This window comes from Mesocricetus auratus, unplaced genomic scaffold (genome assembly GCF_017639785.1).
Source record: "Mesocricetus auratus isolate SY011 unplaced genomic scaffold, BCM_Maur_2.0 Super-Scaffold_100043, whole genome shotgun sequence".
NCBI lineage: Eukaryota > Metazoa > Chordata > Mammalia > Rodentia > Cricetidae > Mesocricetus > Mesocricetus auratus.
In genome coordinates this window covers 8,275,464-8,301,543 of record NW_024429220.1, presented here as the reverse complement: position 1 = coordinate 8,301,543, position 26,080 = coordinate 8,275,464, and the positions used below count along the sequence as shown (strand labels likewise).

Genomic DNA, 26,080 nt, shown 5'->3' with positions numbered 1-26,080 from the left:
GGCATCATTATCCTTTGACTTGTCTAACAATTTTTTTACTTGCAACAGAATCAACATTTAAAGGTTAAAGAGGATCAAGGTACTAATACATTATTTATATAAATATATAAAGCACATTTACTCACAACATTGTCAGCCCAATCTGCCAGCACTGTTGAGATGTAGTTCACAGCATTAAGAATTGCACAGTATCGAAAGTCAAGTGGCGCTCTGGTCTCTTCTTTCATCACCTGCGTTAATCGTATCCTAAAATCATCCACTAGGTCCTTCTGTAACTCCAGGAACTGCAGCTTTCTGGGGGCTGTGGGAAGATTTTTATATCTGTCTGTGGAGAAAGTTAACAAAACACATGAAAGGGTTTGGCACTGTCAAGACAGGTAGTTTTCCCTAAAGCTCTACTTTACTGTCTTTATGAAACATCTCAACTGACCATTTCTAAACTCTTAAAGATTACAAAGGTAAAACATGTCAGGACTCATCCAACAGTATACTAAGTCTCCCATACTCCTGCCAAAAGCAATCAATTGTTGAAAACTATACTTCAGCATCCTTATCACAATTTTTAAGAGTTCTCTTCGATGGCTGGCTATCTACGCTGTTACTATGTTGGGGGTGGGGTAGACAGGTGACTTCACTCCCTCTGTGCATGCAGTGTTTACATCCTAAGTTGTTATTGTTGTTATTTTGAGACACGGTCTCAATATTCATCTAGATGGCCTGATTACTGTTACTATTAATACTATTATTAATATCTATTGCTATTTTATTATCTTGAGACAGGATCGCAGTACACACCCGGGGTGGCCTGGAACTCATAAACCAGAATAGTCTCAAAGCCACAAATCCTCCAGCCTCTTCTTCCAGAGTGTTGGGATGAAAGGTGAGTGCTACTACACCTGGTTCAGTTCTAAATTATAAGACCAAAGTGAGACTACTGTCCTAGATTTTTATTAGAGTGGGAAAAAACATTAGGTTACTATACTGCGATTTATTACTTACCAAACCAAACAACAAAACTTCCATGTGAAATGTACTACTTTTTTTTGCTTGTTTGGCTTTTGGAAACAGTGTTTCTCTGTGTAGCCCTGGCTGCCCTGGAACTGGCTCTGTAGACCAGGCTGGTCTTGAACTCACAGAGATCCGCCTGCCTCTGCCTCCCAAATGCTGGAATTAAAGGAGTGTGCTACCACCTCCAGGTGAAACGTACTACTTTAAAGATTTAGTACTTTTATTTTATGTTATAAATGTGTGCCTGCACATATACATGTGAACCATATGCATGCCAAAGGGGCACTGGGTCCTGTAGAGCTGAAGTTACAGCAGCTTATGAACTGGGAGCTGAACCAGGTCTTCTGTAAGAGAAGCAAATATTCTTATCTGCTGAGCTATCTCTCAAACCCAAACTAACTACAATTAGTTTAGGTTTTGTTTGCTCCTTGGTTTATTTTGTTTTTGTTTTTAAGATAGTCTCATGTATCCCAGGCTGACTTCAAACTTGCTTTGTAGCTGAGACTGGCCTTATTAAGGTCTTGATTCTCCTGCCCTGCCTCTACCTCCCAAAATGGGATTACAAGTGTGCATTCCATACCTAGCTTAAAAACTCATTTTAAACTAACATCATACACTAAAAGACCTGTACTTACCAGTTATAACCAAAAGTAAAGTCATAAAAACTTCTGCACAGTCTGGAACCTTCATTTCATCCACATCCGTGATGTCTTTATATTGGGATACCCAAACAGCCTCTGATGAAAGCATTGAATCCATTTTTTGAAGAGCAACTAACAGGAAGAAAGAAGGATCATGTCAAGGAGTTACGGTCATTCTTGATTTATCAACTTACACTTCTTAGCAATGATTTTTCATACAAAATAAATTTTCAATCTCCCACTAATTGCACTATATTTAAAATGTTCTACTTTAGAGTTAAATAAAATACCTTATTCTCCCTCCTCTCAAATTCTCAAAATAGGTACACTGATTAGATATGATACATTCAAAAATACTCAACCAAAAGTAGAATAGTAGTACATGGCGGGGCTGGAGAGGTAGCTCAGAGGTTAAGAGCACTGGCTACACTTCCAGAGGTCCTGAATTCAATTCCCAGCAACCACATGGTGGCTCACAACCATCTACAATTAAATTTGGTGCCCTCTTCTGACATGTAGGCAGAACACTGTATATGTAATAAATAAATTAAAAAAAAAAGAATAGTACATGGCAAAAATCTATACAACAGTATATCCTCTACTGACTCAATATTTCAAAATACAGACTTTAATTCCAAGGGGGGGAAAAAACCCTGAAGTTTCATGGAAAGAAGACTGTCTTTGAAGGTAATCCAGCAGACCCTGTACAGGAAAGCTTAGGCTCCTACAGTTCCTACTCAGTGCTATAAGAGAAAAAAAATGTACACACCAAAAATGGACAGATCGACAGGCGGTGGTGGTACATGCCTTTAATCCTAACCCTTGGGAGGCAGAGACAGATAGATCTCAATGAGTTTGAGGCCAACCTGGTCTATACAGAGAGTTCTGGGCCAGCCAAGGAAACACACTGAGACCCTATCGAAAAATAAAACAAAAAACAAGCAAGCAAACAAAAAATTTGAGACAATCCTCCCAACTCAATGGCCACAGGAACACTTACATTTTCTCTCCACAGTTAACCACCTCTGAAAACAGGTTTCCTCTGACAGAATATGCATACAGCTGGCAAAAGTGCTAGGATAGCCGTGAACACTGTGCAGCTCCCTTTCAAACAACAGCACCTCATCCACCAAATGACAGAAGAGATTATCATCATAGAGCAGGCAAGGTATATCAGAAGCCAACTTCTCAAGAATGAGCATCACAAGGCCCCGAGAAAACTCAAGCTGAAACAAACAGTCACGTTGGTCAGATACATGAACAACTCTAATGAAGCTGAAATACATAGACCTCAGCCTCTTACCCTGGCATTTACTGCACAGCTTGCCTTATCCAATATTGGCTGAATCTTCTCGTCCAGAAAGTGAGCATGGTTTCCAATCCACATAAGTACCTGAGCCAAGTACCATTCAGGCTAAGGGGAAAGGAAACAAACAGTTTCCATTCTTTATTTATCCTTTAGTCATAGAAAATTCTAATTAAATGCATTTAATTATAAACAGATGAAAAAAATTGGTTGAAAGATCCTATATGTAAGACAGTAATTCTTACCCGGCAGTTCAAGCTCACAGAAGACTTCATAATCAATGGATTCCCAATATACTCAACAAATTTCACTAATATGGCTTAAGTCAATAAATTCATAAATCTAAAATAACATATTGGAGTTAGGGGTACTTAGTAGTGTAACGTTTGCTTAGATATAAAAAGTCTTGGTTTCAATCCCCAGCACTACATAAAAAGAAGAGGGCATAAGCCGGGCAGTGGTGGCGCACGCCTTTAATCCCAGCACTCGGGAGGCAGAGGCAGGCGGATCTCTGTGAGTTCGAAGCCAGGCTGGACCGACAGCCTCGAAAACAATACAGAGAAACCCTGTCTCAGAAAAAAAAAAAAAAAAAAAAGAGGAGGGCATAATGACAACAATGAAGAAAAGACAGTCATGTACACTTAAAAACTAACATCTGCCCAGCACACAAAGCCCTAGATTCTAGAGTAAAACAAAACAAAGCCACCAGCAGGGTGACTCTGTGAATAAAGGGACCTGTCAACAAGCCTAACAGCTTGAGTTTGTTCCCTGGAATCCACATGGAAGGAAAGGGCCAATTCAAACAGGTTGTTCCTTTGATCTACATATAGAGAAATAAAATGCGCGTTTATTTATTTATTTATTTATTTATTTTTGGTTTTTCCGAGACAGGGTTTCTCTGTGGCTTTGAAGGCTGTCCTGGAACTCGCTCTGTAGACCAGGATGGCCTCGAACTCACAGAGATCCGCCTGCCTCTGCCACCCGAGTGCTGGGATTAAAGGCGTGCGCCACCAACGCCTGGCTGCACGTTTATTTTTAAAGTCCTCAAAACCTAGCATGATGATGCACTACAAACAACTGATATCTTTGAAACTGTTTTTTGAAATGACATTCCACAAGAAGGTTTTGGGGATGGGATCTCATGTAGCTCATGCTAAATCCACCTGCCTCTGCCTCCCGAGTGCTGGGATTAAAGGTGTGCACCACCAACTCTATACTTCTGCTTTCTTTTTTTCAAAAGCTAAAATAAAGGAAAAGTCAGCTGATCTACAATACAAATATATCTGAGCCTTAAAATGGCTATAATTATGGAAAGGAAATGTAGGTACAAAGAATTTGTCATTTTATTACTTTTCTGTGTGCTCATGCACGTTTGCCTGTGTGTGTGTATGGGTGAACAAGCGCCACAGTGTGGGGTGGCGCTCAGAAGACAGCCTTCAGTTCTCTCCTGCTGCCACGTGCGTCCTGGGATCAAACTCACCCATTGGGCCACTCACAGGCCCACATAAAGCATTTTATATTGTCTTTAGAGAGGATTCTGGGCGGTGGTGGTGTACGCCTTTAATCTCAGCACTCGGGAGGCAGAGCCAGGTGGATCTCCGTGAGTTCGAGACCAGTCTGGTCTTCAAAGAGAGGATTCTACAAACATTTCAAGTTTTTCTATACAACAATTCAAAAACATATACTAAAGTGGGGATATAACTTGGATAGAGCACTTGTCTAGCATGTGCAAGGCCCTGGGTTCAATCCCCAGCAGGGAGGAAAAAAATTACTGACTAGTAAATCCCTATGGTGTTCCAAAGGTTAGAAATACAAATAAGGGCAGAATCTAATCTCAAGGACTCCCGTTAGATCTAGTGACAGTGAATTAAATTCATTAGGATCATATTTTCAAACTAAGCCAATACAGCTCAAAATTTACTTACACCAAATTATATTATTGTCTTTCTACATGTTCAGTTTATGTTTTGCCTCACGTACTACTGAGAACTAAATGATTCTGCTATTCCAACAGCCCTCTATCCAAAACTGAAAGTCATAAAGCATAAACAGGAGCATCCAGCCACTAAGTTGATTAATGTGACATGTATAATACCTGGTGTGATCTTGCACTAAATTCAGAATTAACCCTGTTCCATGCACTGCACTGGCTGAGGCAAACATCAAGAATAAACAAGATGTGCTCACAACTTGTAGATTATAACTACAAGAAACCCCTCGGTTCAAATGTTGGCAACAATGCCCTTCAGATTACTCCGTCACTTACTGCCATGATGTCTCTCTGCAGCTATGAGTCACATCGGCACTGACATGCCTATTCAACATCCAATGCTCTGTCTTGTGGGATTCACATCTCTTTCACTCTATTCATATACCTACAGGAGTGGTCTGTACAGTGAAGACTGGGCATAGATCTGTTGTAACGCCTGCATGCCCAAATGCAAATGTGAAAAACTGGTCAGACGATGTTCCACAGAAAGCACCAATTCTGACAACCTGTTAACCTAAGCCCTAGTTATGTCTACAAAGGGCAGTTATGAAGCAGGAAGTTAGCTTTTTTGGGAAAACAGAAACATGAATAGAGACAGGTTTTTTGCTTACACACACAAAAGCCCTGACACAGGTAACAGTTAATGAAAACTCAGGACAAAGAGGACACTGTTGCACACACATGTAATCCCAGCACTCAGGAGGCACATGCAAAGGGAGCTCAAGTTTGAGACCATCCCAGGGTTCTTCTTAGACCCTGTTTCAAAAAAAAAGGAGGGGAGAGTACCTTGCTGATAACATTAGTCTGTCGGCTGCCTCTGAAGTGGTATTTGAATCTCTTCTGAAGAGGAGTCAGCATGATCTGGATGGGTAGGATCACAGAAGGGCATTCAGGAAGAGAATATTTTTCTGGGAGTTGTTTTTGCTCAGTTAGTAATTCATCTCTGACACAACCAAGTCAAGGAAAAAGAATCAAAATCACATTTATACACACAAGTGTATACACACACACTAAATTTTTCCAACAAATATATTAACACTTAGCAAAAGGTTTAACACAAGTAATGTAAAACCTAACTTTATATTGAGTTTAAATTCACTAAAAATGTTTTTAAGGACTAGAGAGATGACTCTTTGGTTAAGAACACTTGTTGCTCTTGCAGAGAATCCAGGCTTGATTCCCAGCACCTACATCATGACTCACAATCATTCATAACTATAGTACCAGTAGATCTGATGCCCTCTTCTGACTTCAAAGGCACAAGGAATGCACATAGTACACAGATACACATACAGGCAAAACATTTATTGTAAGGGAAAGGGGCCAGCCAAATAATCACATCCTGAGCAGAGCCAAAGAAACACACTTTGTCCCCAGAATCAGAGCCAGTAAAAGAAATATGCCCTGGCCCTAAAATTAGAGTCAAAAGGCTAAAAAGGACCAGTGAAAGAAACACACTTTGGCCCTGAAACCAGAGTCAAATCGGACCCTGATCCTAAGCAGAAAACCAACCAACCCCGAGCAGGAGCTCAGAGACTGAAATTTTCTCCCTGGAAAACTCTACTCCTAAGAATCGACAACTTTCCCTAGCAAACAGGAGTTATTACACTGGAGGCGGGAGATGGGGGACAGGGGTGAGGAGGGGGGACGGGACGGGGACACACGGACACGATGACGGACAATGACAACACTGGGACGGGACAGACAGACAGACAGACACAGACACACACACAGGTACACGATACACACACAGAGGATGGGGGTGGGGGACAGGGACAGGACACTGGACCAGAGCTGAACTGTAACAACTTCACTAGGGAAGCCCTCCCCTGCCAGAGCAGAGCTATTACAGTGGGAAAGCCTTTCCTGAAGCAGGGCTGTAAGCTGCTACACTTACTATGACCTGTGGTATTCCTTGGCTCCCAATTACCAGAATACTTTTCTACACGAGCTGTAACACTTGGTATTCTTTGGCTCCTAGGTGCCAGAATACCTTTCCATCTGAGCCGCAATGCTTACATTTATACTTACAAAATAAAAAATAAATGAAAATATAAAAGGTTTTTAGAATCAATCTGTAGTAAGAAAATCAACTTACACAATCATTTGATTAATACTTTGTTACTAAGGTTTTTTTTCCCCATTGCCTACTTGTGTTCTTGCCTTAAAAGACCTGTAATGCCAACATTGGTCAATTACCATAGTGGTATGAGTAAGAATGGCCAGCATAGGCTCATATGTTTAAATGTTTGGTCATTAGTAAGAGATACAACTTGACAGGGATTAGGAAGTGTGGAAGAGCTGTGGCCTTGTTGGAGGAAGTGTGTCACTGTGCATGGGCTTTGGGGGTTTCCAATGCACAAGATAAGTCCAGTGACTCTCTCTTCCTGCTGTCTGCTAATCCAGATGTAGAACTCTCAGCTCCTTCTCCAGCACCATGTCTGCCTGCATGCCACTATGTCCTACCATGACAATAATGGACTACACCTCTGAAACTATATGCCAGACCCAATTAAATGTCATGATATCTCTTCACAGCAAAAGAACGATGACTCAGACAGTTGTTTATATCAGAGCTCTTCTTTTTTATAGTCCTCCCACTCCCAGACAATTAAGAGAATATATATTCTCCAACAGGCAGTTACACATCAACTCTAACCCAGGACCCTCAATTTGGCTTTGTGGCCACTTTGAAAACTTTCTCCTCTGGTATTGGAGATTAATTCCAGTGCCTCACTCATACTCTACTACTCTATCACTAACCCAAAATGTTTTAATCACAAACCACAAATCTACTATAGGAAGAAGTTTTAGTAAATTTTCCACTTCAACAAAGATACGAGGCTTGTAGTTTCAACAGCTGACAAAACAGTGTCTCCAGGGCACCATATATCTCAGGGGCACTAGCAGGCCAGTTTATGCCAACAGTTTGAGACTGGGTATGTGTGATGAATGGCCAATGAAGCTGTGCTAAAACTTCCTCAAAATCACTGTAACAGAAAAGAAACAATGCTTCATATGATGCCATTAAATTACCATATATCCATCAGAAAGCAATGACCACGAGATATTTCCTGCCTGGTAAGCTTGTCCTTGAGAATTTTATGCCAGAATTTAACTGTGGCTCTCACAAAACTAAGAAGATGAGTACAAGATGACTCCTGAAGCTTGATGTCAAGTTCTGTCATAGTCACCAGGATAGAGGCTGCCTCTGGTACATTATTGGTCATCAAGTATTGCTGAATGTTATCACTGTAAAACAAAGCAGACACAACATGAGAGTTTTTCTGTGGAATCAGAGTATGTATGTACATCTGTGTGGAGACCCCCAATGTCAGCAGTAGGTATCTTTCTCAATCATTCTCCACCTTAGTTTTGAGACATGGCTTCTTCATTGAACCTGAAGTTCGCAAACTTAACTGGAGTCTAGATTCTATACTGTCTGTCCTGCCAGCTGCAGGAATCCTCCTGTCTGCCTCCCCAACACCTAGCTTTTTAATGCAGATGATGAGACTGGACTCAGATATTTATGCTTGCATAGCAAGCACTTTACTGACTAAACTACCACCCAAATCCCTTGGAACAACTTCAAGCTCTGAAAAACTTTCTCAGCCAGTTGGTCAGTTGGTGTCAGTGAACACCTTTAATCCCAGCACTCTGGGGGCAGAGGAAGGCAGACTTCTGTAAATTCAAGGCCACTCCAGTTCACAGAGAGAGTTCCAGGACAGCCAGGGCTACACAGAGAAATCCTGGAAGGAAGGAAGGAAGGAAGGAAGGAAGGAAGGAAGGAAGGAAGGAAGGAAGGAAGGAAGGAAGGAAGGAAGGAGGGAGGGAGGGAGGGAGGGAGGGAGGGAGGGAGGGAGGGAGGGAGGGAGGGAGGGAAGGAAGGAAGGAAGGAAGGATACAAGGAAGGATACACATGGCTAACAAGCAGGGAGAATACATACATAGGAGGAAAAATGGAAAAATCTGGGAAGAGAAGATCAAGGAACAAGAAAAGGAAAGAGGACACCAGAGGCCAACCACACAGCAAGTCATGGAGTAAGAAAAAAAGGTATATAGAATACAGAAAGATAAAAGCCCAGAGGCTTTTATATGGGATAATTTAAGAAAACCTGGTTAGAAACAAACCAACCTAAGGCCAGGCACTCATAAGAAAGAATAAGCCTCCATGTGTATTTATTTAGGAGCTGGGAGGAGAGCCCCCAAATGAATAAAAGAGTTAAAAAAAAAAACAAAGCAAAACAAAACAAACAAACAAAGCTACAGCAGATACCTCTGAGTTTGATGGTGGCCTGGTCTTACATAGTAAGTTCCAGGTCAGCCAAGATTACATAGTAAGACCCTGCCTCAAAAACCAAAAAGAGTTTGCAGTGATGGCACACTCCTTTTACACCAAGCACTCAAGAAGCAGAGGCAGGTGATCTCGATGAGTTCGAGGTCAGCCTGGCCTACAAACTGAGTTCCAGGACAGCAAGAGCTATAACACAGAGAAACCCAGTCTGGGGGGGGGGGGGGCGGGACAGATATCTTACAAAAGAACAGAAAATATACAAGTAAACACAGAATATAAAATTTCCAGAATTATATAACCCTTAAATGTGAGGGGCACTTAGAGCATAGGAAAAGCCAGAATAACAATGTTCATGCTATGACACTGCTCATACAGTGTTTATGAAACACTGAGAAGATGCTAGTTCAAGCAAGGAGAGAGAGGGAGAAAAAAGGGGAGAGACAGAGTACAGAATAAAAACAAGTCATGCAGGGCGTTGGTGGGGCACGCCTTTAATCCCAGCACTCGGGAAGCAAAGGCAGGTGGATCTCTGTGAGCTGAAGGCCAGCCTGGTCTACAGAGAGAGTGCCAGGATAGACTCCAAAGCTACACAGAAACTCTGTCTCAAAAAACCAAAAAAAAAAAAAAAAAAAAACAAGGGAAATTTAGAGATGGAAAAAAGTCTTAGAGGCTATCACAAAGGCCCTAAGGGAAAAATTATATTATTAATAGCATGAAGTAATATTTGATTTTTTTCTTTTTAATTAATTTATTATGTATACAGTGGTCTGTTTGCATGTTTGCCTGCAGGCCAGAAGGGTGCATCAGATCTCATTACAGATGGTTATGAGCCACCATGTGGTTGCTGGGAATTGAACTCAGGACCTTTGAAAGAGCAGCAGTGCCCTTAACCGCTGACCCAACTCTCCAGCCCCTATTTGATTCTTATTCAATATGATTCCTGGGTTAAAATTCTCTTTTAAACAATTCAGATACCAAAAATGGTACTGATAACTACAGTTTTGTTTTGGTTAATCTCTTTGGCAACTACAAAAGGGAAGCTTTCAAACAACTTATTCTGCTTAAGCATATTATTAATATTACCTTTATTTTTATGTTCTTTCAGAGGGGTAACAAGAAATGAAGTACAGTAAAGCAAGGTTTAAAACTCCTTTACTAAGCCGGGCATTGGTGGCACAAGCCTTTAATCCCAGCACTTGGGAGGCAGAGGCAGGCAGATCTCTGTGAGTTCAAGGCCAACCTGGGCTACAGAGTTCCAGGACAGGCTCCAAAGCAATACAGAGAAACCCTGTCTTGAAAAACAACAACAAAAAAACAAACAAACAAATACCTCCTTTACTAAAGGTTCCAGGGATGACTCAGTGGGTCAAGTACCTGCTGTGCAGTCCTGGGGACTTGGGGTTTGGATCCTTTAACAGTCATAAAAAGTAAGGCACAGTGAGGCATCTGGAATCCCCAGCACAAGAAGAGAGGAGACATTGAGTAGCTAGGGAGTCAGTAGCCAGCCAGTCTAGGCAATCTGTGAGCCAAGGGTTTAGTGAGAGACTGTCTCAAAAAAATAAAGGAAGACAACCAATGTACAATTGGGAAGGTGTAGGGAATCATACCATGAATCAGAATAATCTCCCTATTTAGGCAGAAATGTTACTCTGACTTGAGAGGCAAGACCTGATATAATCAACCTGTAGTGTTCACAAACAGATGTGAACTTTACTTCTCTTTTTACCAAAATAACTTTCTTATTTTTCCCTATTCATAGGTCTTTCAACTCTATTATTCATCTAGAATACTGTATAGTTTTGGATTGTTTGTCTGTTTGCCCATTTTTTTTGTTTGTTTATAGACAAAGCTCATGTAGCCAAAGCTAATCCTGAACTTGCTATCCTCCTGCCTTGGCCTCACAAGTATTGAGATTTCAGGTTTGAACCATGACATTGGTCTAACTAGGTAGTTCTTTTTGTTTGCTGTTGTTTTGGAAACCACGTCTCAATACGTAGGCTGGGTTTTACTGGAACTCACTATGTAAACAAAGTTGCCCTAAAACATGCAGCAATCTTCCTGATTCAGCCCCACCCCCCAAGTGTTGAGATTACATCATGCCAGGCTCACAGTTCTTTTTTAAGCAATTACTTATTCATTCATTCATTTATGGTTTTGGCTTTTCAAGACAGTATCATTTATTTGTTTATTTATTTATGGTTTTGGTTTCTCAAGAAGAGATTTGTGTAACCCTGGCTATCCTGGAACTCACTTGCCTGAGTGTACAATATGCGTACCGTATGCATACAGAGCCCAGGGAGGCCAGAAGAGGGCATAAGCTCTCCTGCAACTGAAGTTACAGAGGTTGTGAGCTGCCATGTGAGTTCTAGAAACTGAACCCTGGTCCTCTGGAAGAGCAGCAAGTGCTTCCAACTGCTGAGCCAGCCTCTTAGAATGCAGTTCTTATTAGATTCTAGGTGAAACAATGTAGCTCAACATGTGACAATCTCTAAATATTTATGGGAACACTGATGAACAGATTTGCAGAAATATGGCATTAGAAACAGTAGTTTTGACTATGCAGTGGAGGTCAGCCTGGTCTACAGAGTGAGCTTCAAGACAAACACCATCTCAAAGAGAGAGACAGAGAGACAGAGAGAGAGAGAGAGAGAGAGAGAGAGAGAGAGAGAGAGAGAGAGAGAGAGAGAGAGAGAGAGCGAGAGCGCACAACTGCTTAAGCATTAATTTTTTTTTAACTTTTCAATTTTTTTTGGTTTTTCGAGATAGGGTTTCTCTGTATAGTCTTGGTTGTCCTGAAACTCAATCTGTAGACCAGGCTGGCCTCCTCGACTTCACAGAGATCCGACTGACTCTGCCTCTGTCTCCCAAGTGCTGGGATTAAAGGCATGTGCAGCCATAAATTTCTAAATTTCTTTCAAATGCGAATTAAGCTTCCTGAAAAGTTTATGTTCATTCACAATACAGCCGAATAATCATTACCATAATGTCATTTTCCTAACAACTGGTAAAAATTATAATCTTTAATTAACTCAATTATTTAATAGCATATGCACACGCGCGCACACACACACACACACACTGAGACAGAGACTCAAGGAAACAATAATTATGAGAATAATGCCTGTCCCACCTTAGCTCTTCAATCTGTGAAACCCATTTAAGGTATGTGAGATGCTGCTCAATCTCTTCTATCTGGTTGATCATGGCCCCGAGATCATCCATCCACGGCTGTGCAGTCAGAAGATGGCTAGTGATGGAGCTCAAGAGAGGAGCTTCCTGCTCCAAAAACTGATTAACAACTTGCTTGGATTCTTCTGCATCTTTTAAAGCACTCTGAATTCTTTTAGGGATTTCTGATGAAATTGTAAGTACCTAACAACACACAAAAATATGAGCAATGAGGTAAAATTTTGTTAGTTTAGTCTTTTCCAATAACATGTTCCAACAGAACTAAAAGTTTCCAATTAAAATTTTCAAGTTAGCTGTGCATGGTGGTGTACATCTTTAATCCCAACACTCAGAAGGTATAAGTGCAGGAGAACCTTTGGAAGTTCGAGGTTATATGTGAGTTTCAGTGCAGCTACAGTTATGTAACGAGACCGTCTTAAAAATAAAACATAAAACCCCTTTAAACTTCAAAAGGTTTGGCTAGCTGTGGTGTCACACACCTTCAGTTACAGCATCTGAGAGATGGAAGCAGAAGAATAAGGAATTCAAAGTCAGTCTTGGCATATTTACTGATTTCTAGGCCAGCCGAGACTACATAAGACTATCTCAAAAAATAAAAAATAAAAAGGGCTGAGAAGGTAAAAAGACAGGCAGAGCACTGTCTGTATCCTCATGCTCGGAGCACAGAGACAGGTTGATCTCTGCTCAGTGGCCAGCCTATCCAGCTCAATCAGTAAAAGACCCTGCCTCAAACACATAGGTGGAAAGTGATAAAAAATAGATACCCAACATTGACCTCTGACTTATTCATTTGCACTCTCATGAGACACACACACAGAGGAACAAAATAACAAGGTTCAATTTCTTCATCCTATAGCAATCAACCCAAACATATAATGCTTTATGACAAGTGTAAATGCTGTGTGTGTATGTATATGTATGTGTGTGTGTGTGTGTATATATATATATATATATATATATATATATATATATAGAGAGAGAGAGAGAGAGAGAGAGAGAGAGAGAGAGAGAGAGAGAGGGAGGGAGGGAGAGACACCTCCTAACACATGGCTCCCAGGCAAGTATCTGGAACACTTTGAAAGCATACTGCCAGAGATTTCTTGCTTCACTATTTTCCTTCAAAAAAAAAAAAAAAAGAAAGAAACTGTGATTCAAGCTGCAATGATAACACAGCTGGGAATGTGTCTCATCAAGTAAAGCACATGCCTAGCATTCATAAGACTGAGTTCAATTCTCAGCACCACAGGGAATAAAATCTATTAAACTACGAAAGGTAGCACACACCTGCAACCTCAGCACTTGGGAGGTCGAGGCAGGAGGACTAGGGGTTCATGCAGTCTCAGCTACACATAAGTTTGAGGCCAGCCTGTGATGGAGAGTCCTTCTGTGTATATGTTGTCTTATTGGTTGATAAATAAAGCACTGTTGGCCAATAGAGAAGCAAGATAGGTGGGGCTAAGAGTCAAGGAGAATTCTGAAAAGCAGAGGCACAGACAGTCACCATGTAGTGATGCCAAGGAGTAAGAGGTCGGGATCCTTTCTCTGGTAAGAGAAGATGATGTGGAAATACTCAGATTGGCAGTTATGGGTTAATAATTAAGTCAGAACTAGCCAATAAGAAGCCATAGTAAATGGCCAACAGCCTCATAGTTAACATAGCGTCCTGCGTGTTCATTTGGAACTGATGCAGCTCTGGGACAAGGCTGGCGGAAAGAATCTCATTACAAACCTAAATTACATAAAGTCCTGCCTCACAGCAAACAAACAGAACCCAAAATACAGCTGGGTCCCTGTGTTTTGCTGGAGCCTCGGATGAAGCCTACTGATCTGGTGAGAAGATATTTAGGTAATGTCTTTAGAAATGTAATTTATTAAAGGATGCTTTCATGGGGGTTGGAGAGACAACTCAGCAGTTGAATGTATATATTGCTCCTCTAGAGGACCCAAGTTCTGCTCCCAGAACACACAGTGGACTGAAGCCCCTGGCTATGGGGTTACCTGCACTCATGCATGTAATCCTATTCCAATTCCATAATTAAAATAGGTGTTTTTAAAATGTCTTTTGTCATATATGAAAACCATAAATCAATTATTAGACAGCAGAACCAATGACTAATATTTTATTTTACTTTGAGATAGTCTCATTCCAGGCTGGCCTTGAACTTCCATCTTATGAGTTCTGGGATTACAGATTAATTTGACCACACCCAGTACCACACAGAATTTTATAGGATCTCAACTTAATCAACCCTGACTAGACACTCTGAACTTAGCACTATGCTAGTGATATAAGGAAGATACAACATCTGCCCTTACATATCAAAGAGACACATAAGCATACATTCTCAAAAGTGAAGTTAATGCAATAAAACAGCACACCAGGCTGGGCATGGTGGCACATACCTTTTGTCCCAGCACTTGGGCGGCAGAGGCAGATGGAGCTTTGTGAATTCCAGATCAGCCTGGTCTACAATAATGAGTTCCAAGCCAGCCAGTGCTAGAATAACACCTTGTCAACAACAACAAAACCATATGACACAGAAGAAGCTGGGAGAAATAGTATACTCATGTAGTACTCCTGAAACCTGAACATGTGCAAAAATCCCCTAGAGGTCTTATTCTAATGGATACAATCTAATTCAAAGAAGAAGAGCGAATAGATGAACCTGGACAGGAAGGAAAAACCAAATCACAGGTAGTCATGGAATAACAGTCTTTGTACAATAGATAACAGGATCCACTAGGTGTTTTAAATAAGGGAAATTTACAGTTTACAAAGTAGGAATAGGAAAGCAAGAGAGCTCAAATGATTGGGGGTTGGGTATTTCCAGAGGGAGGGGAAGCATCAGACTCCTAGGCTACAGACCTGTGCTGGTTGGGTTTTGTCAAAAAAAAAAAAAAAAAAAGATACAACTAGAGCATTGGGGAATAGCATGTTAAGATGTGTGTGCTGTTTATGCTACATTTGTTTAACTCTATGTAGTTGTATTACTGTACCTGTCTAAATCACCTGATAGTCTAATGAAGAGCTGATTGGCCAACAGCAAGGCAGGAGGAAGGATAGGTAGGGCTGACAGGCAGAGAGTATAAATAGAAGAAATGACGAAGAAAAGAACTGAGGGGTCACACACAGTCACCCAGCCAGCCACAGAGTAAGAGTAAAGATATACAAAAGTAAAAAAAAAAATCTCAGAGAGAAAAGATAGGATATTTTAAGTTAAGAAAAGTTGACAAAAAACAAGCCAAGCTAGGGCCAGGCATTCCCAAGAATAAGTCTCTGCATGTGATTTATCTGAGAGCGGGGTGGTGGGCCCCCCAAAAAGACAAAAACAACACACCACACTAGAGTCAGCTGAGAAAACCCTCCTATCAGACAGGCTTTTAGGCAAGTCTGTGGGCATGCTCTTGATTAATGTGGAGGGGTGCAGCCCACTACGGGTAGTGCCACCTCTGGTCAGGTGTCCTTAGTTATAAAAAACCAAGCTAAGCCAGCCAGTAAACATTGTTTTTCCATGGTCTCTGCATCAGCTCCTATCTCCAGGTTCCTGCCTTGAGTTCCTGCTTTGACTTCCCTCAATGACAGACCATGACATGGAAAAACCTCTTTCTTCCACAACTTGCTTTTGGTCACAATATTTTATCACAGAACTAGAAAGCAGGGCTTGAGTGATAAGCAGAGGGTGGTGCTATTAGTCACAAAGAGAATCCTGTTAATTAACGAGACAGAGGAGAGCAATTCTGGACATGTTCAATCTCAAGTTCAGGAAGTATCTGTGGTCATTAGGGAAACAAGCTTGCTTACAGGGGTAAAAGAGATAATGGCAAACTAGAAAATGCAGATTGATAATAAAGACCTTAAAATGCCTGACAACCAAATGAATGAATGAATGAATGAATGTCTACTAAAAGATGAAGGGAATGTGTTTTGGTTTGTTTTATAGGAAAGACCTATGTTCATCTACTGAGAAGACAGGACTGGTAGAGAAGCAAAGGATAAAATTCCAAAAGCAAACTAAGACCACTGGTTGGCAAGGTGCTAGGAAGAAGCTAGAGGATGTAAGGCTGCATTAGTAATAGCTCCTGCTTGAAGGCTTATGTAGGGTAGGGATGGTACCACTGAGAGAAGAAATGGGGGATGGGGAGAGCAAGGATCAGAGGATATATGCAAAGTACAGTGATACACACACATTCATAATGAAATCTATTTATACACTGCGGTGGTTTGAATAGGTATGACTCCCATAGACTCATGTTTGAATGGTTGGCCCATAGGAAGTGTCACTTTAGGAGGTGTGGCCCTGTTGGACAAAGTGTGTCACTACTGGAGTGGACTTTGAAGTCATATGCTCAAGTTATGCACAGCTGCTTCTGCTACCTGCAGATCAAGATGTAGAACTCTCAGCTCCTTCCCCAGCACCATGTCTGCCTGTATGTCACTATGCCCCACCATAATGATAATGGACTAAACCTCCAAACTGTAAGCCACCCCAATTAAATTTCTCCTTTATAAGAGTTCCTGTGGTCATGGTGTCTTCACAGCAACAGACACCCTAACTAAGACATACACTAAGAACATGATAAATTTTTTTTTTTTGGTTTTTGCGAGACAGGATTTCTCTGTATTGTTTTGGAGGCTGTCGGTCCAGCCTGGCCTCGAACTCACAGAGATCTGCCTGCCTCTGCCTCCCGAATGCTGGGATTAAAGGCGTGCGCCACCACCGCCCGGCTGAACATGATAAATTTTTAAAGGCCTGATGCAGCAACTAGTAAGGTGACTCCATAGGTGAGACAGTTGCAGATTCACCTGGTCACCAAGTCTGATCTCTAGAACCCATGTGAAGTTCCCATGGGCTGTGTCACTCCTGCCTCCAGGGCTTGACTTGAGATCCTGCTTGGGAGAGTGCTTGCCCAGCAAGCATGAAGCCCTGAGTTTGATCCCTGGGAAAATAACGTGGTGGGACATGTTGAAAATACTAGCACTCCAGATGTGGAAGGAGGAAGATCAGAAGTTCAAGGCCATTCCCTGCTACACAGTTTACTAAAAGCTCACCTGGAACCCTTTAGTGGTGGACAAAAAAAAAAATTAGTTTACCTTTGAGAAGGTAAAGATGACTACAAATAAGTTTGGAATATGGAATAGACTGTTAAATTAATATTCATGCTAGATGCTTCAATGTTTTGTTAGAGAAAAGGAAGTGGCAGAATAGCCACATAGGGTAGTCATTCAGGGAAGACTCAGAAAGACGAGTGAGGCCAGTAGGCAGCAATAAAAGGCTGCAAAGTGAGGCTGAAGGCGGTTACGGTAGCAGGCCACAGATGGGGCCAGCTTTGAGTGATGCAACAGTGTGACACTCTCCAACAGAACCTTGAAGGAACGGACAAGCTGACAGATTAGGCTACACAAAAAGACTAGCAGTAATTGTTCTAGGAAAGCAGGAAGGCGTGGAGGCCTAACTCAGTTTATGGAGCTGGAAGAACATAAGGCTCATCACAGCCACACATTCAGAGTTTGCTTAACCTAATTAATTTCTCACATTATAAAATCTCTCCTCTTTGACAGAGGAGTGCAACTATAAAGACCGACTTCTCTTCAGCTTAAGAGTATTTTCACTGGGATTTAAAAAATAAAGTATTATGTTCATTGTAAACTGAAACATAAAAGCATGAAGAAAATCATCTTTCAACCAACACTCAGAAGCAAACATTGTTAAAATTCTCTTTCAGTTTTGTTTTGTTATTTCTGTGACAAGGTTTCACGGAACCCAGAATGGGCTATAGTGATCACATAACTGAGGCTGGCCTTGAACCCTTGATGCACTTGCCGCCTCCCTGAATGTGCTGAAGTTATAAGCATATGCCACCACACCTACCGACTACTATACATTAGACACGTTTCCTTCCTCTATGTGCACTTATAAAAACTTGGAATGACAGTGTTTAATCATTTTGTACATTCTGAATTATTTATAAACCTGTTCTAAAAGTTATTAGATGAAGATGATATAAAATGTTAGCTATCATTTTGCTCTCAAAGATAGAAATCAGTAGGTAGTCTTTTACTTTGCTTTTAAAATATGTAAGTAGGAGTCTTTGAAGCCTCTTACTCAGTTAAATGGCTATCATGATCTACATCTTCAAAGGCATGATATGCAGTATACATAACACTGTTTATGTTCAGTTTTAGTGAATACAGATAATACAATTGCACTGGGCTTAATACTCACCTGTTCTTCTAACTTTATTTTATTTTCTGTCATCTTTTCTATGAGTTTGCCAAGTTTCTTTAAAGATTTAAGGTCACTTCCCACTTCCTTTTCTATGAATGCAGACACATTCAGGGGAAGCTCACCATCGTCTCCACCTTGTGTAAGCAGGTCACTTCCAACAAGAGCGGCAATGTTCATGTCACCTACAGACAGGGAAAGCAACTACACACATCACTGTGTTACAGGAGGCAGAAAAGCATACAGGGCTATAAAAAGGATACACAAGTTACTATACTAGATTAAAGGTTTAACTGAGGGCTGGAGATAAAGCTCAGCAGTATAGCACACTTGCCTAATGTGTACTAGACCATGGGTTCAATTCTTAGCACCTGCTAATAATTTCAAGAGTATACATCCATACTGTGTATCTAACTACATACATGTGTATCTGAGTGTATATAGATAATACCCAAAAGACAAAAACAACAGTTAATCAGCCAATTACCACAAGATGCTCACAAGCTGAGAAAGTTTAGAGCAAAAAAAAAAAAAAAACCATTTTCCAAATCTTAAGAGTTTTTTCAAGAGTCATGGGTACGACAATACATAACTTTCAAAGTTGCTAAGGAGCCAAAACTATGATCTAGAATAATATCAAAGGACAACTCTGACTTTAATATATGGGAAAAACAATGTTAAAATATCGGTTATTGAAACACAATGGAAAAAAACCGATGGTAAACTATATATAAAAAACCCTTACAGATAAAACTTTTAAAAATATTTTTATTTACTGTGAGAAAAGACTGTTAGTGGAGGGCAAAATTTATTAAACATTAAAACAAGTAATTTGGGGACTAAAGAGAAGGCTCAGCAGTTAAGAGTACTGGCTGCTCTTCCAGAGGACCTCGGTTCAATTCCCAGCACTGTCCGTAAATCCAAATCTAGGTTATCTGACATCCTCCTACAGACATACATGCAGGCAAAACACCAATGCACATAAAATAATATGAAAAAAGTAAGGCAGAGTGGAAACAAGGATGGCTGTGTGCTTTTACTCTTATCCCATTTGGATTAGGAATCTTCCTAGTCTACATTGTGCTTGAAAACTAATGTTTCCCTATAAACCAACTCTCACCCTGAAGACTCGACTTTCTTCCATTATCAAAGGATGCCAACTACACATAGTTTAAATTGCCACAAATACTTTGTGGAGTGAAGCAAGAGTCAAATACACAAACAAAAAGTTTCAAACATCTTTAAACATATTAAAACATTTTGTACTAAATAAAAGCCCACTTCAAAAGCAGTTAAATGAGTAGGTGTGGCGGTACACACCTATAATCCCAGCACTAGGGAGTAAAGGTAGAGAATCCACAGTTCTAAGCCACTTGAGCTACACAATAAAAAATGTTCTCTAAAAAAAAAAGAAAATTTTAAAGTAATTCAATCATCTCCGACTGTCCTCGAATGTACAGCTCAATAGCACTGCTATCTTGTTGATCACCTGTGCCACTGACTCAGCCACCCTGCTCCTCTGAGGGGCCTCTTGACGGCTTATTGATAGTTGAGGTTTCTTTATAAAAAATTGGTGGGTCTCTGTAGCTCAGCAGCCTTAAACTCTCTAGATAGCTTGGGATGATCTTGAACTTTTGATCCTCTTGACTCCACATTCCAAGTGTTTGTTGAGATTGTAGGTGTTCTACCACACTGTTTTATGCAGTTCTGGGTACTGAACCTAGAGCACTGAGCTTGCTAGACAAGGATTCTATCATATCTAAATGAAGATATGCCTAAGTGAAAAATGTATATGAGATACTGTTCAAATATTTATGTATAGAGTAGCAGAATATACCAAAGCAAGGTGTCTCATATCTAACTTAGGCCAGTACTCAGGGGGCTGAAGGAGAACTGATACAAATTCAAGGCCAGCTTTAACTATACAGTGAGACTGTGTCTCAAACCCCTACAAAAAGACTAATTACCAAGCCAGAGAGATGACTAGGCAGGTAAAGGTGTGCCTTGAAAGTTTTGCAAAGGAGTTCAAACAGAATTCATACAAAGGTAGATCAGGAGAACTGACTCCATAAAGTTGTCCTTTGAACTCCACAATCGAACTATGGCATGCCCACACCCACATATCACACACACACACACACACACACACACACACACACACACACACACACACACACACACTAAATAAAATAAAATATAAAAAAACAAAACAACCATAACAAATTACAAGGCCATCAAGATGGCTCACTGGGTAAAGGAACTTGCTGAAAAGCCTGATGGCCTGAATTCAATCCCTGGAATTCATACAGTGTAAGGGAAGAAACAACTCCTGCAAACTGTGTGTTCTAGGATATGCACATACACACGTGTATACACACACAAACATAAAGTGTAGAAGAACAATTACATACCGTGTATTTGCTGCCAAGTATTCATTCCTTCTCCCTTCTCTAGAAAACAATTATTATCTTTTGTTCTATTTAACTTACATAAATTAAAATATTTTGGTAAAGATGTAGCTCACTGATAGTGTACTTGTCCACCCTAAGCAAAAACCTACATTCAGTTCTCAGTTCTGCAAAAATAATGAATCAATAATTTAAGAGGAATTAGCCAGCCAGATGGCTCAGCAGGTAAAGGCACTTGCCGCTATGTCTGATGTCCTAAGTTTGATGCCCAGGACCCACATAGCAGAAGAGAGCTAACTCTCACAAGTTGTCCTCTGATCTCCACACAATTACCATAGCATGCATGCGCATGCAGCATATGCGCATGCACACACACACACACACACACACACACACACACACACAATAAAATGCAATAAAAATTTTATTTAGAAAAAAGAAGAACCAGATCATTTACAATGGATGAGAAGCAAGACGCCACTGATAGGAGAACTAAAAGACAGCTAAGTCTCAACAGCCAAACTATAAAATAAGTAATAATGTATGCCCCAGTGTATAAAGGGCTAAAAATGAAACTAAAATCATGTTTCCTGGCTTTTAATTCAAAACTACTTTATTCTCTCCATATAGGAAGTTGTTTTTCTATACCTAAACTTTAATAATTCCTGCATGTTAATCACAATAATAACTGTTACATACATATTAACATGTCTGTGGCTACAGATGTGACTCAACTGGTAAAGTGCTTGCCAATCATGCATTAAGCTTTGGATCAATCGCCCTCGCCTGGAGACACCACACGTGTGGCACACACCTATAACACCTATAACGGCAGTACCCGGCAAGTTCAGAGGCATCCTCAGCTACATTGCAAGCTTAAAACCAGTCTGGGGATACATAAGACATGGTGTCTCAAAGAATAAAATAATCCAAATGCAATCTCATCCTAAACTCTTTAATATCTTCTTAAGAGCCTTTCATAAATATAACAAATGAGTTGTGTGGAGTGTATTTGACAGAGGTAGGTTTCTGTATCCTGGGTGGGCAATTTACCATCACTTTAAACAACAATTACAACCACTACATGTAAATATTTAAATGTGTTATAATACATTCTTAAACATATGACATCCTTCAAAACTGTAAGTAGATTTATATTATCTATTTATGCTTATTTGCTTTTGAAAAAGATCTCATGTATCCCAAGCTGTTCTCAAACGTTCTAAGTGGCCAAGGATGACTCTGACTTTCAACTCCTAACCCTCATGTCTCCTCCTCTTGGGTGCTAGGGTAATAGGCATGCACAACCATACTTGGTTTTATTTTTGGTTTCTTAAGTGAGGATCTACCGTCTGGAAATAGCTCTTGCTGCTTTTATAGAAGACCGGAGTTTGATTCCCAGCATGCACAGGACAGCTTAGAACCATCTCAACTCCAGTTCCCAGGGATCAAAATCCCTCTTCTGGCCTCCTCTGGCACCAGACATGCATACAGCACACAGATATCCATACAAGCAAAACACCATAAAAAATTTTTTTAATTTAAATAAAAAAAAAAAGAGGAGAGTCTAAAAAAAAGACAGGCTCTAATTCTACGACCGAAACTGGTCTCCAAATCATGGCAATCCTTCTGCCTCAGCCTAAGGACTGGGATTTCAGACATGAGCCACCACACCTGTTTTGGGGGGCTTTTTGTTTCTTTTGGGGGGGTGTTTGTTTTTCTAAACAGGGTTTCTCTGTGGCTTTGGAGGCTGTCCTGGAACTAGTTGCAGACCAGACTGGTCTCAAACTCACAGAGATCCACCTGCTTCTGCCTCCTGAGTGCTGAGATTAAAGGCATGGGCAACCACTGCCTGGCAGCTTGGGAGTTTTAGTTTTTTTGTTTTTTTTTTTTATGGTTTTTCGAGACAGGGTTTCTATGTGGCTTTGGAGGCTGTCCTGGAATTGGCTCTGTAGACCAGGCTGGCCTCGAACTCACAGAGATCCACCTGCCTCTGCCTCCCGAGTGTTGGGATTAAAGGCATGCGCCACCAACGCCTGGCAGCTTGGGAGGTTTTTATGTCTCTCCCTTTTAATATTTTATAAAGAGCATTCAGCATTGCACAGCAGTTGACTAAGCCACTGGATACACACATACGAAGTCCTTAACAAAGCAGTTTGTACCTGACATTCTAAAATGACAGATCAGTTGATGTCAAGAGTCAAAGCATCTGAGTGGGACAAAGGCAGAGAAGGAAAGGTTTGTGTTTTTGTAGTAACATTTTGTTTATGTGCGCCACCAACGCCCAATTTGGCTCCCACCTTTAATCCCAGCAGCCACACTGGTTAGCCATAGAAGCTGGGCAGTGGTGCACACCTTTAATTCCAGCACTAAGGAGGAATATAATACGGGAGGAGACAGGAGCTCATCAGTAAGAGGTTTGGAGACAGGGCAGTCAGAGGAGCAGTGCAGTCTGGAGATGCAGTCTGAGGACAGGATCGCCCTTTCCGTCCGAGCATTGGTAGAGGTGAGAACTCTCTGGTGGCTGGCCACTTGGCTTTTCTGATCTTCAGCTTTAACCCCAACATCTGTCCTTGGGTTTTTATTATCCCTGCTACACATCTGTTTGTTTTTTGAACTTCTGAAGATTTTGTTTTTATGAGTACAGGTGTTTTGCCTTCATGTATGTCTGTGTACCACATTCATTCAATCTACAGAGGCCAGACACAGTCCCAGAAAACAGCATTGAGGGCCCTAGAACTATAGTTACAAGTGGTTGCAAGTCACCCTGTGGGTGTTGGGAATTAAAGCCAGGTCCTCTGGAAGAGCATCAATTACTCTTAACAGATAAGCCCATTTTCTGTTTGGTGGTTTGGTGGTAGTGCTTGAATTGAAACCCCCAGGTCAACGTGGGCTACATTTGAGTTAAAAACACACACACACACACACACACACACACACACAAATTAACAAAAAAGCCCCTGAAGAATACTGGATTTCTAATAACCTGCTATGCGTATCTCATTAAAGTTAAATGGCAAATGTCCACATTTCTGACAGATTTTCCTGTCCTAGGTAGGAATGGAGGTACCAGCTGTTTCCTTGTCCCGTATCCAGACCAAGACCCAAGACCTAAGTTGTGTTCTAACTGCAGCAAATTTTAGTTACAGATTTACTAACCGTTAAAGTATAATCCAACAGTTATCTAACCTCCTCCTTGAACCCAGCAACAGTGACCGGCATCACCCCCTCCTGGTTACAGCTGCTGTTTCATTAAAATAACATGCCTAGTGAAGTCATACCAGTCGGGGCACTAGGTAGGAGTCCCAAAGGAGACCCTAAAAGAGTGTGCTGGGAGGGGCAGCCCCGCAGACAGAACGCAGGGTTTGGAGCCCGCTTACTTTTCTCCTCTGTGCGCTTGATTCCGTCGCCGCCTTCGGGGCAGCCCTGGCAGAAAAACACGTGTGGCAAACAAGTTAGACTCAAGGACGTGTTGCCCACACCCCCGGCCGTCGGTCATCCCCCGGGACTAGGGGGCCCCTCCGCGGTGACCACGCCTCGGGTCACCCAGGCCGGACTCTCCCCGGGAGGCCCGAGCCACCGCAGGGTCCCCAGGGCCCCGCCCCGGGTTTCCAGGGACGCTCACCGCGGCTGCCGGGACCCTGCCCATCTCGCCAGCTGGAAGCATGCTGCCTCCGCGCGAGTCCTCGACTCCACACGCCGCCAGCCTGGCTGACAGAGCCCAGCAAGCACGGCCCCGAGCAAGATGAGCAGCTCGCCCCCAGGGAGGCCGGACGGGGCGCCACCTCGACTTCCTCTCGCCATCTCTCTGGTTCCGCTCTCTCGGGCTAGAGCGCCCTACCGGCGTCGCCGCTGTCCTGTTCCACGGCGCCACCTGCCGGTCGGCTGTCAGACCGGCCGCGCAGGAAACCCAGTGGCTCTCCTACTTCCCAGCCTGGTGCTACTGAAGATAGAATGTGCCCTAGCAGAGTGACTCACTCTTGTAATCCCGCCACGTGGGAGGTGAGGGAAGGCAGGAGAATCAAGAGCTCAAAGTCAGCTCCAGCTATGACTGAGCTCAAGCCCCCCCTTGAGTACGTGTAACGGTGTCTCAAAAAAGAAAATACTTTGGCTTTGGCCCTCTCATGGTGGCCAAGCCTCGCGATTCAGAAGCAGGGACAGGAGGATTGCCACCAATTTCTGTGTAGCTTGATCTATAGAGTGACCTCCCTGTCAGCTAGGGGGCAGCATGAAAAAAGCCTATCTCAGCATGGCTCAGCCTGTACAAGAACTTGCCACCAAAACACCTGAGTGCCTTGCCACGGAGGAGGAGAACCACCTCCTGCAAGTACTCCTTTGACCCCCACACCTCTTCATCGCCCCATCAATAAATAAAGGGTTAAAAGTTCTAGTAGTAACAAGAGAGCTCCTCCATGTCCTAGATCTTATATGAATGTACATTAGTGTAAATGTTTAGATAATATCCTGATGTTCTGAAAATGAGACTGAGTCAGAGCAGTTATTTGGTTTGGCATGGATTTGCTAAAGAATGTCGGTACCTAGATCTTTATTTAATACTTGTCAGACTGCATAGAGATGACCTTCATATTTCCCAACTGGAGAGCCCAGATCTGTTTGTTAGAGGGTTGAAGCATTCTGGAAGACTGACAGAAGAAAAACACTCAAAATCTACCATTTGCTTTGCCTGGCAGAGCCCCAAACTTCTACTGTTTTCCACGGAGGAGGAACTGGAGTTACTTAGAAGCAAGGGATAGGTAGAGAACATCTGACAACCTCACAAGCAAACCCTGGAAGGCAGTGCGTTTGACACAAAAGCAAATGGGGACCCAGCAGGGAAAAAAATCTTTATAAGAACAGAAACTACTCAGTGAAGAAAACTCACTGTGACGTAGACATATGCAGACAAAACACCTATCTACATAAAAAGAAAAGAAACTTAGGAGCCAGAAGTGCATGCATGTTACCCCAAAACTCAGAAGGCAGAGTCAAGTGAATCTCTGTAACCAGAGTCACATAAGAC

General features: G+C 41.7%; 1 protein-coding gene across 5 annotated transcripts in view; it reads right to left on the bottom strand.

The window, feature by feature from the left end:
* Positions 1 to 24,879, bottom strand: part of Rint1 (RAD50 interactor 1) — a 29,554-nt gene extending 4,675 nt beyond the window's left edge. Inside the window, exons 1-11 of one of the 5 annotated variants that reach the window (XM_040735152.1) lie at positions 24,686 to 24,879; positions 24,441 to 24,486; positions 18,653 to 18,856; positions 12,370 to 12,611; positions 8,024 to 8,197; positions 7,786 to 7,935; positions 5,732 to 5,888; positions 2,953 to 3,063; positions 2,650 to 2,875; positions 1,644 to 1,781; positions 126 to 325 (exon numbers count right to left, since the gene is read on the bottom strand). In XM_040735152.1, the coding sequence (XP_040591086.1) occupies positions 126 to 325; positions 1,644 to 1,781; positions 2,650 to 2,875; positions 2,953 to 3,063; positions 5,732 to 5,888; positions 7,786 to 7,935; positions 8,024 to 8,197; positions 12,370 to 12,611; positions 18,653 to 18,856; positions 24,441 to 24,486; positions 24,686 to 24,864 (1,827 nt within the window). In that variant the 5' untranslated portion in view covers positions 24,865 to 24,879. Of the gene's footprint in view, positions 1 to 125; positions 326 to 1,643; positions 1,782 to 2,649; positions 2,876 to 2,952; positions 3,064 to 5,221; positions 5,342 to 5,731; positions 5,889 to 7,785; positions 7,936 to 7,981; positions 8,198 to 12,369; positions 12,612 to 18,652; positions 18,857 to 24,440; positions 24,487 to 24,685 lie in introns of those variants that run through there. The other 4 variants (XM_040735154.1, XM_040735153.1, XM_040735155.1 and 1 more) reach the window with 4 other exon arrangements.
* Positions 24,880 to 26,080: the final 1,201 nt, after the last annotated feature.